The sequence below is a fragment of the Mixophyes fleayi genome, chromosome 5 (assembly GCF_038048845.1).
Source record: "Mixophyes fleayi isolate aMixFle1 chromosome 5, aMixFle1.hap1, whole genome shotgun sequence".
Classification (NCBI taxonomy): domain Eukaryota; kingdom Metazoa; phylum Chordata; class Amphibia; order Anura; family Limnodynastidae; genus Mixophyes; species Mixophyes fleayi.
The window spans coordinates 172,694,421-172,718,679 of NC_134406.1; the positions used below are offsets into that span (position 1 = coordinate 172,694,421).

Here is a 24,259-nt window from a genome sequence, read left to right on the forward strand (position 1 = left end):
CTGTGTTGGAAGAGCTGCTAAGCTGCTAATTATTTTTAAAATGCTGACAGGTACATCCAACTCATTGATAACTTAATAACTTGAAGATCTTAATGCTATTCAGTAGATATAAGCTTGTTTTGCTCTCAACCCCACGTGTGCACATACTAATAATGTACACAGTCAACTGTATATCAACAATATATAGTATATATAATGCTGATAAGAGTCGATTGCCACCTGAAAATTATTGTGTGTATTATCAGTCAATGAATGAGACATGCAGTCTCTAAAAAGAGATCCAGATACATATCCCCAATCACATTCAGTCTCTACACTAATGGTTCAAGACACTAATAGTTCCACCACATAATTGTGCTGAATGATTGCTCATAAATCTAGGACTGAGATGATTACCTATAATCTAATTCACCTCCTATTCTGCACTTCACTACAGCAATCAGATGTTTCTTGCGCAGAAATTGTACAGTTCCCCACTTGATGTCAATAGCAATATAGTCACCAGTAATCAGGAAAGCAGATGTGACAACAGTATTTGATAGACTCTTTCTGAAACAATACTCCTACATGTTTCTTTGCATTAACCACCGTTTTCATCATTTGTTCTATATATATATGAATGCATTTCCAGTCCTAATAGCAAAATTTGGGTACGGTCCTGGCAATAACGCTCTTGCCACCCTGCACTCTTTTTAGCATGCGCTTTTCGGCACATCCTCCCAATGTACATGAACCACTCACAAGAGGTCTTGGAGAAAATGAGGGGTTTCGGCCCAGAGGGTGCACCAGCCCTGTAGCCACCGCACCCAATGCAGCTATTATTGTTACACCCCTGGAGTATCCAATTCTAATATCCAGGTGAGGACAAATGTTATTGAGAACCAAACTATCATTAATTTCTTAAGTATCCGTATGAATTAAAAGTGAAGAAGCCCATTTAGGAATGGGATGTCCCAGGAACATTCCATTCATCCAGCTTAAACCTTTAGAATGAGTCTGCAGCTAACTGGTCATACACCTCCGCTCTGATAAAAATTGAAGAAAACCAACAAATCCATTATACTATAATTAGGAACAGTGCTATTTGCTGATTGGCAATCTATATCTGCAGATAGCTGTACAAAATCTCCATTGCAAAGCTTACATTGCCAATCAGCACATTGTACATCAGGTGGCCACCAGTCAAATTAGATACTTTTCATGGAAGTCTCCAATCCCATAATTTTGTTTTGTTGACAACAACTTCCAGGAATAGTAAGCATAGAGATGGTGTAACATTTTATCCCATTATCGTTTGACAGATGACACCTAGGTACTTGTCTGATGCATCTATATCTAAGAAGAACACTATCATAGGAATTGGGTGAACTAGATCTGCGCACTGATAAAGGCTTTGTGTTGAGCCTCCAAAAATCTACGGAAAGTGCACCCCTAGTAAGTAAAAAGAGGTGATGGTAGTCACAATTTCAGAAAAGTAGAAAAGCCAGGGAAGCATTGAGCTGCTTTACAAATCCTTGGATACGGCCATTCATCTGTTGCTTTGGTTTTAGCCATTTCCATGTGTAAACCTTGCAGGGAAATTATAGGACCAAGAACTCCAATGACTCATGTTCAAAATAGTTTTTTTTCTAATTTTGCAAAAAGATTATAGTGACGTAGTTAGTCAGGATAATTCAGACTTCTTTCTTGTGCTCCAGGAGTGACTATGAGTACACAATATAATATTCAAATAAACACTATGAACTGTTCTAGATCTTTAAAACACCATCAATGAGGTGATGAAATGTAACAGCAGTGTTAGGGATAACGACCACCAAGATGAGCTTTTAGAACGGCTAGTAACGAGGTCTTCACCTTTAGCAGTCGCCTTTCCCATAGAGCTTCATGTGCTCACAGATACTTGGATGCCCCCAGGTCTTAAGCTCAGTGTAGTAAAACCTCATCTATGATGGGAATAGCGCAGATGGAACCAGAGGCAGTAGCCCAGACTGGAGCTGGCGGTAGTGGTAGGCAGTAATCAGGATGAAGCCAAGGGGTCAGGGCCGGCAGCAAACTAACGATTCGGTATTCAAGCAGAGGTAATGGCCACAAGCGGAATCCAGTATTCAGGCAAAGGTCAGGGCAAACAGGCAAGAGTCACAACAGGAGTTCAATCAAAGTCAGGAGACAAACATCAGGTCAGCAGCAACACAGACTGTGAACGCTATAACCAGCAGGGAGGCTAAGCTCTCACTGCCTTATATGCACAGACTAGCCAATAGGAAGCAAGAGAGGCCAGGAGGTAATAGCCTCAAAGGCTGCTTAATAAATTCTAATGAATTGCTCTCACACAGGGCTGCTCCTAATGCTGGGACGCGGCGTTTGAACAAGACAGCTTCCCGACCGTTGCCTTAGCAACAGATGGGGCAAATACAGGAAGTGACGTCATGGAGATGGCCGGGACACATCTGCGGGCATTAGACTCATAACAAGTGGCATATTAAAAGCCAAAAGGCATCTTATGTTCAATTCGTCACCCAGATCTGAATATGGCTCCACCGAACGTCTAGCCTGATAAAATGTGTGGCTGACAGTATATGTTGCATTATTTCAGGAATTAGGGGCAACACCCCATCCTGTTCCAAACAAAAAAGACAAGGAAACCAGCAGGGGATGTAGTGTTAAATAAAACCATTTTTGTGATTATCATCCAGATATTCCCTAAAGATCTTTTGTTTGGGCTCTCATAGAGTAGATTAAGCCAAAGGGAATTTGGGTTTCCAGCAGAAGTTCAATGGGACAGTCAAAATCCCTGTGAGGTGGTTATTGCTAACATTGGTTAAAAACATCTAGAAGTTATGGGAGGCTGCTGAAAGGTTACACAGAGCAGACTTGATGGCAGCAGAAATAGAGGCAAGCAGAATTCTAGAAAAATCTACAAAGTGCTGTGACAGAACAGTTAGGTTTTTTTTTTACCAATTTATACTGGGATTGTAAAAATATAGTCATGGTATGCTAAAAATGACTGGAACATGTTTAGACTTGACCAAGTTGAACACAATATGCTCCTTCTGATTAGAGGCAATGATAAACTCTAGTAACCAGGTCACTGGCTGCTGGGGATTAAGGTGAATGGGAAGAATTGGCAGGACCATGAGTCAGGACATTCCCTGCCCCTCATCCTCACAGAGGGCATTCCTGTGCTCTCCAGTAGCACAATAAATGAAGAGATTCCTACTATGACATTGGGACCATTATTTTACTGTTAGTGGAAAACACAACCTACTAATCTGTAAGGCTTTCTCCAAGTTACTAGCAAATCATCGAGAGCATGGGAAACCGGACTATGGAAAATCTGTGATCTCTTTTATTTTCCAGTTTTCGTTCAGTAAGATAGACAGCATTGGTGACAAAACAATAAACCCTTCTAGGTCATAAGGATTTAAGCCGGGTTAGGGTGTCAACAGCTGTAAAACAATATTGGGGTCATCACATGCTGCTGTAAAGGCATACAGCAAATGAGACAATGAATTAAGGATTCGGTATACTCATTCCAAGGCAGGGCATCCCTTTTAAGTAATGTGAGCAGCAACCCACTTTCAGAGGAACTTCATTATAGACAACAACTGGCATTGAGCTACAAATTGGCTGTATTAACCTCACCCGCCACCATATTTCTCCATGAAAACATCAACTAAAGAAACAGGAAGAGGACATTTAGGGACAGGACCTGCAGTTAATTTATTTTTTTCCTCCATAAGTGTGGAGCATGCATTTGCTGGGAGACTTAAACAATAGATGGATCAGAGAAAATTGTTCCTGTGGGATCCATATTGGGTCAGTATATTCTTTAAGGCCTTGAGTAATTGCAGTCGAACAAAAGAAAATGCAATGGTGATTACAGGACATCTTTTAACCTGTTTGAGTCAAACTTAGAAACTGATCTGTGCAGCTGGAATCTGAAATAGGCAGTTTTGTAAGTGTAAGTCAAGCAGAATAATAGTCAGGAATGTAGCCAGGAGTCAAGAGCTAGAAGAGTAGTCAAGCAATGCTAGAAGTCAAAAGGGTATTAGACCTGGAATGGAAGTCACAGGAAGCCAGGGTCATACACAAAGTCACAGCAGTTAGCTTACATGTAATTTCACTATACCCGGTCAGCCACAGGTTGTCCAGGAGTGATTTAGTGAATGACCAAATCACCGCTGATTACCTCCTGTATCACTATGATAACAAGCCAGTGAGGGAATAAAGAGAACTACTAGCTTATTCTTTATACAGATGCAGGAGGTGGTGAGTGGTAATCTGTTTGTTCATTAACCTGTCACTGCACACCTCCTACACACCTATAAGGAGCACATCCGTGACAGTGGAGGGGAAGGATGGAGAGTGATCAGGTACATAGATGTCTACCTACCAACTAAAGGGTCAATTAAATCAATGTGGAGATAGTAAGGAATGAGTGTTCAAATTGTCCTGAACAATTTAGTATCCAAAAAGTTACCAGTAAACAGTGCCATAACTAGACATTTTAGTGCCCTGGGCGAGACAGGGCACTGGCGCCCCCCATCTTAGTGGGAGTGACATTTGCCAAGTGGGTGTGGCCAACCTAATGGGGGGGTGTAGCTAGCACTTTACTGAAATAATTCTGTTACACATATTTGCAAATTCATGATAGCTATATATATATATATATATATATATATATATATATATATATATATATATATGTAACTTGTACAAATATAAATCACAAATCGTAAGGTATACACGGTCAATATTTCAAGGCTTGCTTTATTCCTTGGTTCAGAGCACCTTTTCATTTTATGTTTATAAAACTATTGTAAACTAAAGTTATTGAATCCCTTATCTCTGTATTGTTTTTTTGAACAATATTATTGTAAACTACACACAAGCATACCCATCCCTTCTCTGAAGCATTCATACACATAGTTTTGGAACTCCGTCATATATAAACTTCTAATACACATCTTTCTGGCTCCCTAAAATTCAGTTATTCTTAAGAGTCACAGTTTGAGGTAAACATTTTAAAGTCACAGTATATTGTTCACCACAGTTACGGATACAGCTGATGGAGACAGTTTATATGCTCGTTGTGGTACTTACGTCAACCTCCCCCCCCCCCCCCCCCGCCCACCATTTTTTACACTACTAGTATGAATCCCATCAGGGAGCATGTTGTAAAAAGTGTCAGTCTGACAGCTGTCAGTTATAGTCTGCGCCAGCTTTTAATAGTAGCGGCTGATGAATACGCAGCATGACAGGCAGTGTAGAGAGAGGTGGAAATTGGCAGATCACATGCAAAACTCACAGAACAGTCCTAACTGTTTCTCACACCAGCCTAGGTGGCGGCGGGTGATTAACCCAGCACCGATAGCAGCATATTTTATCACAAGCATCAAAAGTCCTTGGCATGTAGTGGTTATATATCGGTAGTAGAACGGTCGCAGTCACTGGCAACATTCCGAAATGTGTTCCAGAAAGTTTTCGCCCAGTCTGTCCTGAAACACTCTGAGACAGCGAGGACACTGGAAGTCGTCCTGCCCTCTATGTTCAGAGCTGGAGCTCCTCTGCCGTTCCAAATGTTCGGCTGACGGAACCTGTCTCCTAGTCTCTGCAAAATGCCGAACTTCCAGCAAATGGCTGAACATACAGAGTCAGGTAGCGGGCGGCTGCTGCGCCCCCCTTGGGCTTGCGCCCTGGGCGACGGCACCGCCCGCACCACCCTAGTTACGGCTCTGCCAGTAAAGATTTATTTGGTATATAATACTGTCGAGATTTCATTATCATCCTCTGTCAAAAGAAATCTGAGAGAAATTATAGATTATTTAGGGATTAAAAGTGCTACTGGATCTCAAGGATGAAGCAGAAAAATAAATGGGTCTTATTTTAAGAATAAAAATAATTTTGAATATGATCGTTAAAAAACATATTTGAACAATGGTGCCACACTTTACCCATAGCAGTCCTAGAGGTCTAAAAGTTAAAGGAATCATCATATTCTAACTTATTAAGTATAAAAATTGAAGTTTATCTGTCAAAAAGCATGTGGGTGGAAGTATCAAACAGTACCCAGTCACACAGCAGGAACGTGCACCAACTCAGGAGGCGGGGCATATAATAGGATACAGGTTTTATAGGTCCATTTATCTTGACTATAAGAAAGTTTAGCCCCTTCCTGTGCGTAAGGGATAACCCCACCTAAACATTTCTTCTCTCCTGAAGAATGGCAGTTGTAGGAGAGGAGCAAAACGTGCTGTGATAGTTTCTAAAAGACAATAACTGGAGAGGGCCACAGTTTAACTAAAATAACCTAAATAACTTGTGCTCAATCTTCTTTAAATTTTAATCTCAAGAATTGTCCATGAGATTCAAAGTTTTTAACTACAACTATACCCAAAATATAAAGATATTGCGCCTTTTGCTTGATTTGGATTTTAACGACTTTCTACTTTTTATGTAATTTATGCTATTTTACAATTACTGGCAGCTGTTGGAACTTCCATGTTAATTTTCCCCATATTTATAAGCCAAAATGCAAATGTCTATTTAATTCACTAATGTGACATTTTGTGTATGTTTAATTCAAGCACACAGGTTTCAAGAAATATTGATCACTCTCTTAAATGTTACATGTCATTCATGCAGGGCCAGCGCTGGCATTTCCAGCGATCCATTGCCGAAAACTTGTATATGCTCGGTGAAGGCTTCACTACGCATGCACCGCCACCCATACACAGGCGCCTATTCAGATCCCTGCTCTGAGTCTAAGGGGAGAGGCTACCAAACTGAAACAACAATATTTTTTGGCACAGGCGTGCTAATGGGGCACCCTGGTAAGTGCAGCATTCTCCTTCCACTGTCCCTGGAATCATCATGCCATAATGTCAAAGATTATTTAAATGAGCTTTTGTTGTGCACTGAAGATCTAATGACACTACTTTTAGAGTCAGTGCGCTGAAAGCTGGTCTGCTTCGTGCTCAATAACATAGAGAATTTTTTTCTGGACCACAAGCACCCTCTTGCCAGTGCATTTGATATTCACACTCTTATTAAGGACTTATGCACCAGGGATTGAAAAACAATGCCCGTGGAAAGAGGAAACAAAGCCTTATACTTAGTCTTTTTAGCAGAGTGGCCAAAGTGTTCTCCCAAACCTCCATGCAGGATACAATATTATGTACTTAATAAACTCTCCAATAGAATTCCATTATAGTGTACCGAACGTTAACACATGAAATAATGACCAGATAATTACTACCTGCAAACAGGTATAAAGGTGAATTTTACTGTGACAATGTAATTAATATAACCCCTGGACCCAGTATCACCATATGCTAAGGATCCAATGCAAAGCAAATACACAGATAGCGCCCCTTGGCATAGAGAAATTGTAATAGATGTGAAGGGCTGCAAGTCTCACAGAGACAGCTGCCAGACTAACAGAAGGATCTGCCAGTTTCAGAGAGGAGTTTGTCATTGTCAGAGAGTAAGCTGCCTGGGATCCTGTGCAAACTGTGAAAGGTACCAAGGGAGTCAAGGTTTAGCCCAGAGGAACAGAGAGAATGACGTTCAAGCTCAAAAGAATAGAGAATTGTTCATCAGGTCATTTGTACAGAGTTTGGTGGGGGGTTCCTGGGTCAACCCCTGGTAGAGTTTGCTAAGATCTACAACCCTGAAGGGAAAATATGACTCAGGTTAAAGCACTGCATTCAAGAAATTGGGAAAGAGGTGGGATTACCATAACTGTGCGTTATGTCACTCCTCTACCTAACAGGTGCATTGAAGTACCCAGCATTGCAGGGGCTTCATTAATAATACATTTTTATATAAGTTGTTTGTTCAGATATTTGTGTAATGCATAATTGCGTGAGGGTAGAGGTTGGGTATGAGGTCAATGTGATTCTGACATTGAAGCCTTAGGGCCAGTTTCATTAATGCTTTGCTTTGTCAGTCTCCAATTCACCACAAGATGGCCACCCTGGAATCGTTCATTACACCAGAGCATTTGACCTGGTGTTGCCTGGTGACCCACATCTATGACAACACAAGGTGAAATGTGACTAAATTGTATTGGATAAGATTATTTTAAAGCCAGTGGCATGTTTATCTCATAAAATACTGACTTAATCCACTACGATCTAGTAGCATTCAGGCTCCTTTAGCTGAGCATGATTTTTTTTAGAGCTACTAGCAGAACTGCAAAGGATTCTTAAGTTCAAACTCAAACAAGTATATTGGTTGCTAACAATGCTGTCATAGGCAGGTCTGCATTTGTGGGTAGGCCCTCACATGCTCAACCCTAAGACTGCAGGACAGGAGGGGTGTCACCTTGGTCAGTGTTTAATTCACCACACGCTGACACCCCATATTCAGTGTGTCGGGGCTGGAGAAATAATTTAGCACTGTTCCCCAAACATTGCTCTGTGCTGTGACTGCTGGGTGCAGGATCAAGGACACTATCATTGTTGATAGCACATTATTAATCCTTCTTCAGTGATAAAGAATTGGAGCAGATCTCAGAGATAAGTAATAATATCTGGACTGGGCTCTGCTTTTAGCCACTTGGAAAGCAACTGATTTCTACACTAATGACCTTTACAGGGGTCTGTTTTTCATATTAGTCACCTGGACTGGGATCTACTTTCTACACAAACCCTCAGCACTGGTAATAGCTGTTTACACTAATCACCAGGACTGGAAAAGCTTTTTCCAAAGGGACTAAGATCAACTACACTTGACACCGAGGTTGGGTTCTTCTGAACTGATAGATAGAATGGAGATGGCAGCTAAAAGTTCCACTTCGTGTAGCGGAAACCTTTCACATGTACTTGATATGGTTTTGATTAATCATGATGTTTGTAAATGTTAGTATTGCTATTTAACCTATATCTTAATGGATTATTATTATTTCATCCAATTTCTTTTACATTTGCATTTATTTTAGCTGCATTGGTGAATAAGTTCAATTGTAGGACTATTTGTTATTGACTGCAGTGGGTGGGCTGCCAACTGAACGCACTTGAATTATAAATGACATTTTAGATCAATGAATTTATAAGAAATAACAACTTTTGAGTTCCCTAAAACTATAACTAAAGCAGGTTAATGACACCATAAAATTGTAAGCTTTTTGGGACAAGCCCTCGTTCCACATACATTTTTGATATTTTATCATTGCAATCTTCTCTTTATATTGATATGCTTTTGAGTAGCCTTGCCTCCACAATCTAATTGGTTACAGATGTCCATTACTCTAATCAACATATCTATAATATGTTTCCCATATGGTCTTCAGAGGTGTAACTGCCAGGGTGCTAATTGTTATTTTTACTGATGGGAACAGATGGGCGGATTGGGGCATTCCAGTCTCAAAATGCACCTTACTCTGTACCCTCATGAAAAAATTAGGTTTTGTGCTGCGGGATAAGATATGTTCCTAAGCTGCAGGGTACAGAGCCCCCCAACTGTCTGATTTTTCTGCATTAACTTTAGAGGTGGCGAGATCGGCCTATACTTTCCAAGGGATGCCTTTTGAAACAAACAGGTGCACCTTGTATGAGAGCGCATTTTTATTGGCACAGTTTTCAATGTAATAAAACATTAAAATATACAAATGTAACACAATGAACAGTATTTTAAGAGAACAAAAATAAAAGTTACATGTATATTCTATTTCTCTAGATAATAAATAAGAATTATACTCTACATTGAAACCAGAAGGTCAATTTGTCTGAAAAAAAAATGAATGTAAAATGTGCTTAGATTTGTTAAATAATATTAATATATATAAATGTATTTTATTACATATCTCACGCAAGACACTGCAAAAACCTTAATTCATACACTTATCATCTCCCGCATTGACTATTGCAATTCCCTCCTTACTGGTCTTTACCAAAACAGACTCAAACCCCTACAATCTATTTTGCACGCTGCGGCAAGACTGATTTTCCTTGAAAATCGTTATTCCTCTGTTGAATCACTCTGTATGTCTCTACACTGGCTGCCTGTTTTCTACCGAATCCAATATAAAATACTTTTACTAACCTACAAGGCCATCAACAAAGCTGCACCAACATACATCTCCTCTCTTGTCTCAAAATATCTCCCAATTCGGCAACTCTGTTCTGCACAAGATCTGCGTCTTTCATCCACCCTCATTACATCCTCCCATTCCCGGTTACAGGACTTTTTTCGGGCTGCACCCACTTTATGGAATTATCTCCCTTCGCACAATAAGAATCTCCTCTGGTCTACAAACTTTCAAGCATTCTCTGAAAACCTACCTCTTCAGACAAGCTTATAATATTCCTCAACCACCCTCTTAACCTCACTACCTTACCCTATTACCACCCGTTACACAACTTCACACAAGACAACTACCCTCTGACCAACATTGTTGTGTGACGGAATTACTTAGCCTATGAGTCACTTTTACCTTTGCAGCCTGGCTGGGCTGAAATGCAAAATTTAGACTTAGCCTTAGCCTCATGTGTCAAACTCCCATTGTCCCATAGATTGTAAGCTTGCGAGCAGGGCCTTCTCACCTCTTTGTCTGTTTTACCCAGTTTGTCTATTAGTTTAGTATGTTTGTCCTTAATTGTAAAGCGCTATATAAATAAATGATGATGATGATGATATTTATTTTAATATAAATAAAAAAACGCAGGATGCAATGTGAAAATTAGTTTGGGGAATAAGGGGAAAAAAAACACGTTACTGACGGGTTTATTGACGGAGTTAGTTGATATTAAAGACTTGTCGAGGCTTTTTGCTTAGAAATGGGAGTTATAGAAATGTAATTCCCCTTCAGTCTTTTTTAAGCTGCCTGTCATGGTAAGAATATAATGCAATATTGTGAATGACCAGTAGATGTCTCTAGTGGACTCGCTTTTCTAACTCATAAATCCCTGTTCAGGAGAAGTGAGTCAGTAAATCTGCGATGGAAGGAAGAGCAAGTCGCAGAAACCCTTATGAAGTTTTCTCTTTTCACTTTCAAGGGTGTATGACACTAGGAAGAAGACAGTCTGTGTGATGATAAGGGACTGAGGCTGAATTACAACCCCATTAAGTCTGTCACTAGCCACCAGCTAAGATTAAGCCCAGGTTGGTGTTCTGCGCTGTCTCTTATAACATGATTGTGACAGTATGCTGAGATGATGAATGTTTTGGTCTTAGATCTGTCATACCTATAGCTGAAGTGGACCCAGACCGAACAAAACTGTGGAGAAGTGACCTGACTGGCAGAGAGCACAGGTACATTTCTGCAGAGAACGAGACAGGTGCTCTTCTTCCTGCGCAGTATACAGTTTTCAATACAGTTTTTTTTGGACAATTAGCCTGCATCATTCAGAAGTACACACAATCGTCGTTTTGAGATGATATCTCCAGCGTTGAATTTGTGCCTTAAGCATCATCTGTAGTTGGTTAAGGTGGGTTATTATCTGGCAGCTGGATACACGTGTTGTCTGGCAGGGAGTATGCAGAGGTCAGCTTTACGTTTCTCCTGGTCACTCTGGCTCTTCTGCTCCCTGCTGCTGTCCCTGGCACAGGGGACACTGGTGGAAAGCAGCAGGAGAGCAAACATGGACAGTGGGTTCTTGTACCGGCGGCTGAAGAGCCACGAGAAGAGGGAGATGCAGAAGGAGATCCTGTCCATCCTCGGACTGCCCCACAGACCCAGACCAATGCATGGACTCAGCCCAGCACAGCAGTATCAGCCTGGGAAACTTAACTCTGCTCCCCTCTTTATGCTGGACCTATATAATGCTATGTCCGGCCAGGAACAGGGAATAGATATCAAAGGCTGGTCACACAGAACAACCCCTCACAGCCATCAGGTGAAGGTCAAGAGTCTACTGAGCAGCCCCCTAACCAGCGCACAGGACAGTGCCTTCCTCAATGATGCTGATATGGTCATGAGCTTTGTAAACCTGGGTGAGTTTTATTTTAATCAATATAAACGTTTATGAATTAGTTGGATAAATTAGCAAATGTTCAGACTGAATTGTACAAAACAATTATATTGTCAATTACACTGTTAGATCTTTAGTTATATGCTTCCAGTAAACAAAGTTTTATATTATATTTTTCATGTCAAATATGTTGCAATCTCCATGAAATATTTGGGTGACAATCTACATGTATGTGATGCATATGGTAGAGATTTATTGCACTGCAATGATACTTTTTTCTCTTTACACATATGAACCTAATTGAAAAACATGTGGGGAACACACAAACATGTTCACTTGAAAATACGTTTTCTTGATCCCTATCTTGATTCTAATTATTCAATCAACTTTCTTTAATATGATTAGTCATATTGCTCATTGTTTCCAGTGGGAGTGTTTTGTGGAAAGAAGGATGGGGTATTAAAGTACAAGTAATGTTCTTAATAAATGAACACAGTGCAGTGAGATATTGTAAATTGTTCCTGTGAGAAAATGGAAAGTTGCAACATCACATGATTGGAGATGACAATGCAATTTTCTGATGATGTCCCCAAAGTGATACTAGTAATTACTACATTGACAGTATAAGCACTCAGGTCTTGGCAAGAACAAGTTGAATCAGGTTTAGGGATTCCCTGCTTAACTGTACAGGTACATCAATTATGAATATTATTCTCACATGATTATAATTATATTTAGACTTCCCTAGGAAAAGTGTTTACATTTTCCTTTTTTTAGTGTTTTTTTGCACTATTTTGCCAGTGTTTGTTTACAGTATTTCTATCATCACTATTACATTTTTGACTGTAATATCCTAACAGTATGATTCATTCTAACACTCATAGTACTGTACACCCATAGTATTTGCTTCTGCATTTTAATTGTAATGTCTATTATAATAGTATTATAATAGTGCTGAACTGGCTTATAAATTTTCCTGTACATACTTGATGCAAAGTCCCTGAGGGTTTCCAAAAAAATCAAAAGGATAATAACTTGTACATACCGTACATATACCATAAATAGAGTATGTTCAATTTGACATTGAATAGACCTGATAATAATTTATGTAGGTTATATATATATATATATATATATATATATATATATATATATATATATATATATATATATATTACTGTAAATATAATTTATTAGGAGTAAATGTTTTATTTGTATGGGCTTAAACCTTATATCATAAAATAAATATTATATTCACTATGTTCTAAGGTCCAGTTGTGCAACACTTAATATATATCAGGGGTTTATAATGTATAGTGAAATTAGGAGTGTACCAAATGCAGTCACATGCTGTAGTGTTTAAGAAAGTGTAATGGAGTACTTACATTATTTTATTAGGGATAATTTGCTGCTATTTGTGTTACCAACTTTGGCAGATGGCATTTGACTGCATGTATGTTTGTGTTCTGTTTATTGACATAATGCAGGTTAAATTAGTGTTATGATAATACATTGTTTAAAGAAATATTGTAATGTATTATAGCATAAATATGTTTGCCTGCTCTCTTTTCCCGGTTGGTACCCTGTTAGCTGTAACATTGGGAGCGTAAATCATATTTTATAACAGGTGTGAGCTAGGGAATGGTTGTATTCAGGCAGACTCCAGGAAAACCATCCAACATGTTAAGTTTTACATCCTGCAACTCACAACATCGTGATGGGTAGGAAGGTTTAACACATGAACTTACACTCTCCCATTAAGAGATCATCAAAGTAGCTCTCTCAGTTAGTAAAGCTGTCAATGTAGAAAATTGATTGACTGCTCTATGTATCTTATTCTGTATGTGATTCTTAGTGTTTACTTTATCTGAGCGCCATATGTTGAATTGTATGAAACGTGAGTATTTAAAGTGAAAACTCCTACAGATATTTGCTGGTTTGCGACTGGTGGCGTTGTAGTCCTGCAACATATAGTGGGTAACGTTTACAAGCTAGGTGTGTACATGTAGAAGATGTACCTTAGCATGGAATACGTGGTGCTGTAATGTATCTAGAACTAGTTGGGTGACTGGAAGTACTAAATGTGTATAGTGAAGTAAGTATCTGTTATCACGGTACACATAAAGCTCAAAACCGCAAATAAAAAAGAAAATATTTGCTGGTGCTTGTGATATCTCATATTGTGATATGACAATTTTTGCATCGTCACTGTGAGGAGCCCTGCTAAATAACTAGAAGGGAGATACCAGGGTTAGTGTGGAAAAAGGCAAATCAATATATAAATGTTTTAGTGCATGTTACACGTAGTGTTCTAAATCAGAGCAAAGCCCTTTATTTAGAAAGCGACAAATATTCTGAATACAAATTTATATGCCCGTGCCTATATTATTATTATTATTATTGTTGTTGTTACATACATTGTTCTTCATAAATCAGTTCAGTTACAGTATATAATTCTACTTCCTAACGATCAGTCTTAGAAAAACACAATTATATGGTCATTATAATGCTTACAGGGCTGGAATGCAAAGTCAAACTCAAGCTGGCACTCGTTTTTCAACTCGTAATTTCTTTCTCACTGTAACTTGTTTTATCTAGCAAATGTCCTATCTTCTAACAATACCTGAACCTTCAAAAATATAGAATGAAAGAAACAATAGTACTCAACTGCAACATCCTACTGTCTCTCACCACCCCTCCCTCTAGAATGTAAACTCTCACGGGCAGGGTCCTCTCTACCTATTGTCCCATGTCTGTCTACTGTGTGCCTCTCTTGTAGGTACTGTCATGTCTATTGCTGCACTCTGTATGAGTCCCCATTACATTACTCACACTCATCTGTGCTACTTATCTGTTACCTCATCTGTTTGTTACTTGCTTACTGTATCTGGTGCCAATGAATCTGTGGTGCCTTATAAATGAATAAATAATAATGATAATAATAATAGTAGTAACATATTTAGCACTGTTTTCTCTGAATTGTAAACTTCAAGGGTAATACGGGTTGCCACAACGGTACTTATGCCCCTGGTGGTTGCATTACCATCTTATAGTTGGAAGCAAACGATTCTAAAATGTCTTCCAGTTTATGCAGCAATTGTCCATTTGGGTCTCCAAATAGCTTTGATAAAAAAGTCCCTTGGTTTGGGTTCAGGTTGATGGAAAATAGAGTATCAAGTTTATTTACTGTGGCACAGTGGTTGAAATTGCTACCTCATAGTGTTGGGGCCATGGGTTTGATTCCAACCAGAGTGATATTTGTAGAGCACACTGCACTCCTTCCTCCTCCGTTATGCAGCGTGACCTCCCTGCACATGTCACGGAAGTGGACTGCCCCCTATCTGCCTTGTTCTCTGATAAAGCAGACAATAAGACCGGTTGGGGGGGGCGCAGGTGAAGGATTGGTGGCCTGTTGCCCACCACTGCCCTATAGTGTGTTTATGTGTGGAAGAAAATTTAGACTATAAGATCCAATGGGGAACGGACTGATGTGGATGATTATATATAACATTTTCAAAATTCACCTCTCCTTTGCCATGGTCTGACAGTGTGATAGGGTGAATGATAGACGTGTATACACCGTGGATAGTGTAGTTAAGAAATACATTGGCCATTAAGAAAAATGTAATTGGTGTGGTTATATGTGTTGTGTGGGTGAAAGTATAGTCTTGTGTAGAATGATGAATTAAGCACAGTGGCAGCACGGTGGCTTAGTGGTTAGCACTTCTACCTCACAGCACTGGGGTCATGAGTTCAATTCCCGACCATGGCCTTATCTGTGTGGAGTTTGTATGTTCTCCCTGTGTTTGCGTGGATTTCCGTTGAGTGCTCCGGTTTCCTCCCACACTCCAAAAACATACTAGTAGGTTAATTGGCTGCCATCAAAATTGACTCTAGTCTGTGTGTATGTGTGTGTGTCTATGTTAGGGAATTTAAACTGCAAGCTCCAATGGGGCAAGGACTGATGTGAATGAGGTCTTGATGATGATGAAGTACAGAAACTCCACTAGTCTTATTAGGGGCATATAGCGGCTTTTTCAGTTTTAATAGTGGCAAATGCCTGAAAGCTTAAGAAATTTATGGTGCCAGAATTTGGGTTCATTACTTGTAGTGATTGGAAGAAAGATGACATCTGCGTGTGTACAGAGGTATTGAGTGCACACCTTTGACATTATAGGTAAATTGATAGAAGAAAAAGAAAGGGATATGGAGTGGAGGCTTAAGATAGCGCAAAGCAATGTCTAGTAATCCAAGTAACATCTGAAGGGGAGGTGTGAGTAAAACTCAGAAATTATTAGTAGTAACATCTATAATAATTTATAAACCAATCAGCCACAACATTAAAAACCACAGACAGTGGAAATGAATAACATTGATTATCTCTTTACAATATCAGCTGTCAAGGGGTGGGATATATTAGTCTGCAAGTGAACAGTCAGTTATTGAAGTTGATGTGTTGGAAGCAGGAAAAATGGGCAAGCCTAAGGATCGTACTTTGAAAAGGGCCAAATTGTGATGGCTAAACGACTGGGTCAGAGCATCTCTAAAGCAGCAGGTCTTGTGGGGTGTTTCTGATAAGCAGTGGTTACTACATACCAAATGTGGTTGAAGGAAGAACAACCGGTCAACCGACAACAGGGTCATGGGCACCCAAGGCAGCAGGCACATTGTCATGTCAAGTTAACATGTGATATTATCAATCACTGCAAGCTTTTATTTAGAATTGTTTATTTATATAGTGGCACCATATTACATAGCGCTGTACAGAGAATATTAAGTACTTCACATCAGTTCCCATTAGAGCTTACAGTTGATATTCCCAGGGACACAACAGTGCTAACCACTGTACCGCTGTGCTGCTCTTTTCTTTACATCGCCCACTGGCAATCATTCCAGAGGAGGGAGTACTTTAGAATAATAAAAATAGATTGTCAAAGACTTGAGACATTTCCCATATTCAGCACAGTTGACAGGTATGTTAGGAACATGCAATGAATAGAAATAAGTTATAATTATGAATGCTATAAAAGAAATAATGCACATTAATCAAATTATGGCAAACCAAGAGAGAGGAAATATTACATCCCACGGATTAGCGGCATGGTTCCTGACTGTAAAAGTGGACTCCAGACTGATAAAGACTTTCAGTGATGCCTATGGCTCTCCATCATAGTCCCAACTACTGCAACAACAGTAGTTATACCACTGATCCTAGGTGCCCCTTTATAATTGAAAAATACTTCTTGGGAGAATTGGCAATCAGAAAATAGAAGTTTAGAGTGATAGCCAAATATAAAGCCTATAATAATGAGTATCTCTTCAGGCCATTTTACCCAGAATAAGCCCTGAATGGAATTGTACCATGTAATTTATGTAAATGAAAACAGACACTCAATTAAATGTGTTTTTTTTTTAAATATGCAAACACTAAAATGAGAAAAACAAAAACAGAAAATGCTAAAAACAACAAAGCAAACTAATAAAGGAAGGGACAGAGGCAAAGCAATGGCTATAAAATGTACAAGTATAGAATAGCAATTGTAAGCAGATGTGATTTTGAGAAATAGGTAGCAGCATATCAGAATGTGGATTGTCAATCCAAACTAGAATTTTAAGACCCTTCTTGTGGCATCCTTTTGTTAATATAGGCATTTTGTAATGTGGAAGGTTTTTCATATATTTCCAGTGTAAATAGCATTGTGCTGAAAATCATCTCCTCACTATAGCAGGAATTTGATGGGGGTCCTTCTCATGAACCCCCTGACATTTATTGTATTTAATAAAGTCCTGACACTCACACTATATATCCAGAAACTCTGATAATTACCTTTGAGGCATAGGTTGTGACAGGGCTGCCAAGAAGAATTCAGGGCCCGGGTACAACAAATTCATGGGGCCCCCCTCATAGTGAAGTAAGCCCCAAAATTTTTTTGCGCCGCCTTACGGCGGCGCAAAAAAAATTAGGTATATGGTCATATATTCAGGGGCGTGGCTAGCCAAACGGCAGTGCAAAAATTTTGGGAGGTGCGGTCATGCATTTGGGGGCGTGGCAAACGTGCCATTGGGGCGTGGCTAACATAAAAACCACTAGGCTCTCAATTCGCCGGAGCGTCACATATGTTTAAGCACTCCTGACTTTCAGGACATCTACCACCACAGGGTAGTATACAAACAATGCAGTGTGTACACAAACAGTTCAGTCTTGGCCTACACCTTACATTGGACACAACATTCACCAAAAATTGGTATTGTCCCTACTAGAATCACAACATTTCACACACTGTGCTGCTCTCTCCTACCTGTTCTTCTCACTTTCTCCACCTGTGGCTGCTGCTTTCTTTAGTTGTGGCTTGTCCGGATCCAGAAATGTTGAAGGACCTATTTTGAAAAAAAAATGGCTACATTTAGAAAATTACAGCCAGCCCCAGCGTTAAATCAATAGCACCCACGATTAATAATTAGGCCTTCCTCCAGCTCCAATATTACAATAATGTGCCCCTTCATCATCGCCATGCCTTATGATCACACTGTGCCCTCCATGCTGTTTTTGCCCCCTTCATCTGGCTCCCCTTCATCAGACTATACTATGCTGCTCCCCCCCTTTTTCAATCCCACTGTGCCATGCCTCCCCCCCCCCCCCTTTGTAACCCCACTGTGTCATGCTGCCCACCATTTTTTAACCCCACTGTGCCATGCTGACCCCTGTTTATTAACCCCACTGTGCCATACTGCCCCGTTTTTTAACCCATCTGTGCCCCTCTCATTTTTTCACCCCCTCTGTCATGCTGCTTTCCCATTTTTTAACCCCTCTGTGCTCCCCCCTCAATTTTTAACCCCTCTGACATGCTGCTTTCCCATTTTTTAACCCATCTGTGCCCCTCTCATTTTTTAACCCCTCTGACATGCTGCTTTCCCGTTTTTTAACCCCTCTGTGCTCCCCCCTCAATTTTTAACCCCTCTGACATGCTGCTTTCCCATTTTTTAACCCCTCTGTGCCCCCACTCATTTTTTAACCCCTCTGACATGCTGCTTTCCCATTTTTTAACCCCTCTGTGCTCCCCCCTCAATTTTTAACCCCTCTGACATGCTGCTTTCCCATTTTTTAACCCATCTGTGCCCCTCTCATTTTTTAACCCCTCTGACATGCTGCTTCCCCGTTTTTAACCCCTTTGACATGCTGCTTCCCCGTTTTTTAACCCCTCTGTGCCCCCCCTTATTTTTTAACCCCTCTGTCATGCTGCCCCCCCGTTTTTTAACCCCTTTGTGCCCCCTCATTTTTTAACCCCTCTGTCATGCTGCCCCCCCCCCCCCCCGTTTTTTAACCCCTCTGTGCCCCCCTCGTTTTCCTCCCTTCACTTACCTTTTCTCCTCTCTTGGTCTTCTCTGCTGCTCTGTGCTCCAGACTGACTGAATGCTGGGCATGACATGATGACATCACACCCAGCATTCAGACAGTCTGAATAGAGCACAGAGCAGCAGAGAGGAGGGATGCCGGCTCCGCGATCAGGTGAGTATGTTTTTTTTTTTTTTTAAACTAGCCTGCTCCCCCCACCAACGACCGAGCCCCCCCCCCGCCAAAAAAAAAAAAAAAAAGGAAAGGAAAAAAAAACGTTTTAAAAAAAAAAATTAAAAAATTTAAAAAAATCAGCAGCGCAAGGGCCCGGGCCGGGCCCCCTGACATGCCGGGCCCGGGTAATTAGTACCCGCTCCCCCCCCCTCTCGGCGGCCCTGGGTTGTGAATGAAAACCAGCTGCTGACTTCAGGGAGGATAGGTGTATGCACAAAAACAATAACAAACAACTGCAAAGGCACAATCACAACAGCCTAAAAGTATGATAATACAAAGAAAAATCCAATTCTTTATATATGAACATTTAAATGCACATTTAAACATGAATATATATAATGAAATAATATAAAAAATACAAAAATGATAAACTTTGTTTTGTTATACAGTAAATAGAGTTCCGAATAAAATTATACACACTTCACACAACTTTTGAATCTATGGCGATATATATTCTGTGTCTCCTGTAAATGTGGGTTTTTATCTATGGGTAATGATCATAGTGCCTAAGCAGTACAGCACTGGAGTGAAAATGAAGTAGCACTCTGTTAAGTATGTTATTATCAATTGGGTTTATTTAATGTTTGTAGGACATCCCATTTTAAATGCATTATTATCTTTCAGGTTTTAGTTTCTTTAAGAATCACATTTTTCCCAAAAAGCTTTAATCTCTGATTAAATTAGAAATGAAAAGTGATATTAGCCTTGCTACATCTGTAAATGAACACTTATTTTACGTAATATGTAGACAGCTTAAATAAACCTTTAGTTCTAAATGTTCTTGTTTGTATAATATGTTTTGTTTGCGGAAGTACCATGTCCTTTAATTACTTTGCTTTACTCTTTAGAAAAAGCACTATTACTTGCTGCATGTTGCCGTCATGAGTCTAGAGAAGTTTTCTGCAGTGCATCCTGGAAAGTTGTTGGTGGCAGGAAAATACAGCACACCACTACAAATTAACTAGACTTATGAGCAATGGCAAATCATCCAAGGTATTTTGGAAAACCACCTTTTCTGCAAATAACAGATTTCATCTATGATGATTCCATGCCACTGTGAAATATCACACTATATCACACTATATAAATGTGCTAATATTATGGTGCTATCTACTGTACTACAATTTTAAGAGCTTTTTTTATATACTTAAGTATTGATTAAAAGGACACTAATATTTAAATGTGCTACATAAAATAGGGTGTTATATAAAATAGCTACTTTTAACATTCACTGTTACACCTGTATTACTTTTATGATGTTACTATATTTAAGATAATTAACATTTCCACAAGAATAGATTCCAGGGTAGTTCTAAGCAAATCACCCTTTAGAAATGACAGTGAATCAAAACCAAATCTTGTGTGTAAAATCACCATTGAGACAATTGTTATTCATGCAGGTAGCTATAATTTGTTTGTACGTCTTTTAAAGGTCACTGAATGTATCAGAGGCCAACATGTGACTTTTGGAAAAATGGGAACACAAAATTATATCCATATAAACTGAAGATTTAATATATAGAAAAAAAACTTTGGAACTTGATTACATTTAAGTGTTTCTAATTTTGAGCTCTGAAAAGTAATTCAGTAGGTTTGCATTCATTTAGTGGGTAAGTGGAAGTATAAAAAAGCAAAATGATCATGTTAATCCTCTTAAAATCAGGTGTCACAACACTTAAAGCCCAGTGCCTGTGATGAGAAATGTCAGCAAGCCAGGAAGGACACAGCTCACATAAATCAAACAATATATCTCTATGACATTGTCTATGACATTGTCTATGACTCTATGAGGTATATTTACTAAACTGCGAGTTTGAAAAATTGGAGATGTTGCCTATAGCAACCAATCAGATTGTAACTGTCATTTATTTTGTACATCTACAAAATGACAGCTAGAATCTGATTTGTTGCTAAAGGTAACATCTCCATTTTTCAAAACCGCAGTTTAGTAAATATACCCCTATGACTTTGTGCTGCTGGTGGCACTTCGGTAGGATGTTTAGAACCCTATTGATGAACATAAGTTCACCACTTGGGTTCCACTGCTGGACGGAGAAACTTATGACACAGAATGGCACTTCCACAGCTCTTAGTGTTACAGTATGTGTTAACATGTTTTAACATTGGCTGTGGATATCACTGGCATCCAAGCGTATGTTTTAGCATAATTACTCATACTATTTTAATACAAATAAAATTAAATAATTTTTCAGATGAAGGAAAAAACGTATCCCGTTATGTAAAAAAAAAATGGAAATGAACTATAGCCACACATGCACTAATAATATACAGTCATGGCCAAAAGTAGAAGTATTGGCTTTCGCAAAGTTTGCTGCTTCAGTGTTTTTAGACCTTTTTGTCAGATGTTGCTATGGTATACTGAAGTTCTCAATGGGATTAAGATCTGGAGAGTTTCCAGGCCATGGACCCAAATTTTTGATGTTTTGATCCCTAAGCCACTGAGCTATCACTTTGCCTTAGGCCAAGGTGCACCATCATGCTGGAAAAAGCATTGTTCATCACCAAACTGTTCTTGGATGGTTGGGAGAAGTTGCTCTTGGAGGATATTTTGGTACCATTCTTTATTCATGGCTGTGTTCTTTGGAAAATTGTGAGTGAGCCCACTCCCTTGGCTGAGAAGCAACCCCACACATGAATGGTCTCAGGATGCTTTACTGTTGGCATGACACAGGACTGATGCTAGCACTCACCTTTCCTTCTCCAGATAAGCTTTTTTCCAGATGCCTCAAACAATATGAAAGGGGATTCCTCAGAGAAAATGACTTTACCCCAGTCTCAGCAGTCCAATCCCTGTACCTTTTGCAGAATATAAATCTATCCCTGATGTTTTTCCTGGAGAGAAGTGGCTTCTTTGCTGGCCTTCTTGACACCAAGCCATCCTCCAAAAGTCTTCACCTCACTGTGCATGCAGATGCACTCACATCTGCCTATTGCCATTCCTGAGCAAGTTCTGCACTGTTGGTGCCTCGATCCCGCAGCTGAATCAACTTTAGGAGACTGTCTTGGCGCTTGCTGGATGTTCTTGGGCGCCCTGAAGCCTTCTTCTCAACTATTGAACCTCTCTCCTTGATGTTCTTGATGATCTGATGAATAGTTGATTTAGGTACAATCTAACTGTAGCAGCAATATCCTTGCCTGTGAAGCCCTTTCTGTCAAAGCAATGATGACTGCACGTGTTTCCTTGCAGGTAACCATGGTTAACAGAGGAAGAACAATGATTTCAAGCACCACCCTCCTTTTAAATCTTCCAGTCTGTTATTCTTATTCAATCAGCATGAGAGAGTGAACTCTAGCCTTGTCCTCATCAACACTCTCTGTGTTAACTAGATAATCACTGACCTGATGTCAGCTGGTCCTTTTGTGGCAGGGCTGAAATGCAGTGGAATTGTTGTTTTTGGGATAAAGTTCATTGTCATGGCAAAGAGGGACTTTGCATATACTCCAGAATTTAATTAACTTCAAATTGCCATCATAAAAACTGAAGCAGCAGACTTTGTGAAAAATAATATTTCTGTCAATCTCAAAACTTCTGGCCATGACTGTAGATATTTTAGGGTATCCGTATAAAAACTTGAAGTTACAATCAATTTTGATGTATACTCCATCACACTCTACAGTTGGTAATAATACAGTAATAAAACAAAATGGGTATTACAAGCAGAGAAAGGGATGTAAGAGGAGACTGCTCATTAACTGACAATCTGTAGGACAATAGAGTTTTGATACATGAGGTTAAGTGCTACATATTGCATATTGGTCCAGCCAGATTGCAAAGGTAGAAAGTGCTTAGTGAGCTCTGTGATCCAGTCACATAGCAATGTTGGTCAGTCGGTCAAAAGATTAAAGAGTATAGAAAGAACACATATAGATCTTATGTGAACTGTGTAAATGGTGGCAAATTTTGCTGTGTGCAAAATAGATTGTAGGAGTGAGAGTCTGATTTGAGGAAGATCAGTAATAATGTTATTGTAGTAGTCAATACTGGAGATAATAAGTGCATTTAAAGTTTTTGCTGATGTGCATATTCTGGAAATGTTTTTAAGATATGTAACAGAATTTAGATATACTTCTGAGTAAAAGATCACACTTAGGCATTGAGTTTGAGGGGTGGGATTTATTGTCATGTTGTCAACAGAAATAGAAATGTCAGGTAGGTAACTTCTGTTGACTGGTGGTAATATTATTAGCTGTGCTTTAGAAACATTGAGTTTGAGTTTGTGAGAGGACATCCATGAAATGACAGAAAGACAGTCAGATGGCGTGAGGTCACGACAGATAAATTTGGGTATCATCGTCAAAGAAATGATACTGAAATCTAAAGGCTTACTAGTTTTCTAAGAGTAGCGGTGTTGATGGAGAAGAGCAGAGGGCCTATGACTGAGCCTTGTGGTGCTCCAATTGATAAAGGAAGTGGAACGAAGGTGGATGCAGAGAAAAGAGCACTGAAATATTGATTAGATAGGTAAGATAGGAACCAGGATAGGACAGTGTCTTGAAGACCTAGAGATTGGAGCATTTGTATGAGAAGAGAGTGGTCAACAGTGTCAAATGCAGCAGAGAGATCCAGGAGAATTAGGAGCGAGTAATGGATTTTAGATTGCTGTAGCCAGAGGGTTTAGGGAGGGAGTGTTTGAAATACATTTTAATGGATTTAAATATTTTACAGTTAGTGAAAACAAATTGGAAAAAGTTCATGATAGTTAATTAGAGGTAAGTAGACTAACGAGGAGACAATGTGGACAAAGGTATGTGTTGC

The 24,259-nt window shown here is 39.5% G+C and overlaps 1 protein-coding gene across 1 annotated transcript in view; it reads left to right on the forward strand.

Moving 5' to 3' along the window:
- The first annotated feature begins 10,949 nt into the window (after window positions 1-10,949).
- Window positions 10,950-24,259, forward strand: part of BMP6 (bone morphogenetic protein 6) — a 201,007-nt gene continuing 187,697 nt past the window's right edge. Inside the window, exon 1 of the mRNA XM_075213041.1 lies at window positions 10,950-11,937. Within this exon, the coding sequence (XP_075069142.1) occupies window positions 11,481-11,937 (457 nt within the window). The 5' untranslated portion in view covers window positions 10,950-11,480. The remainder of the gene's footprint in view (window positions 11,938-24,259) is intronic.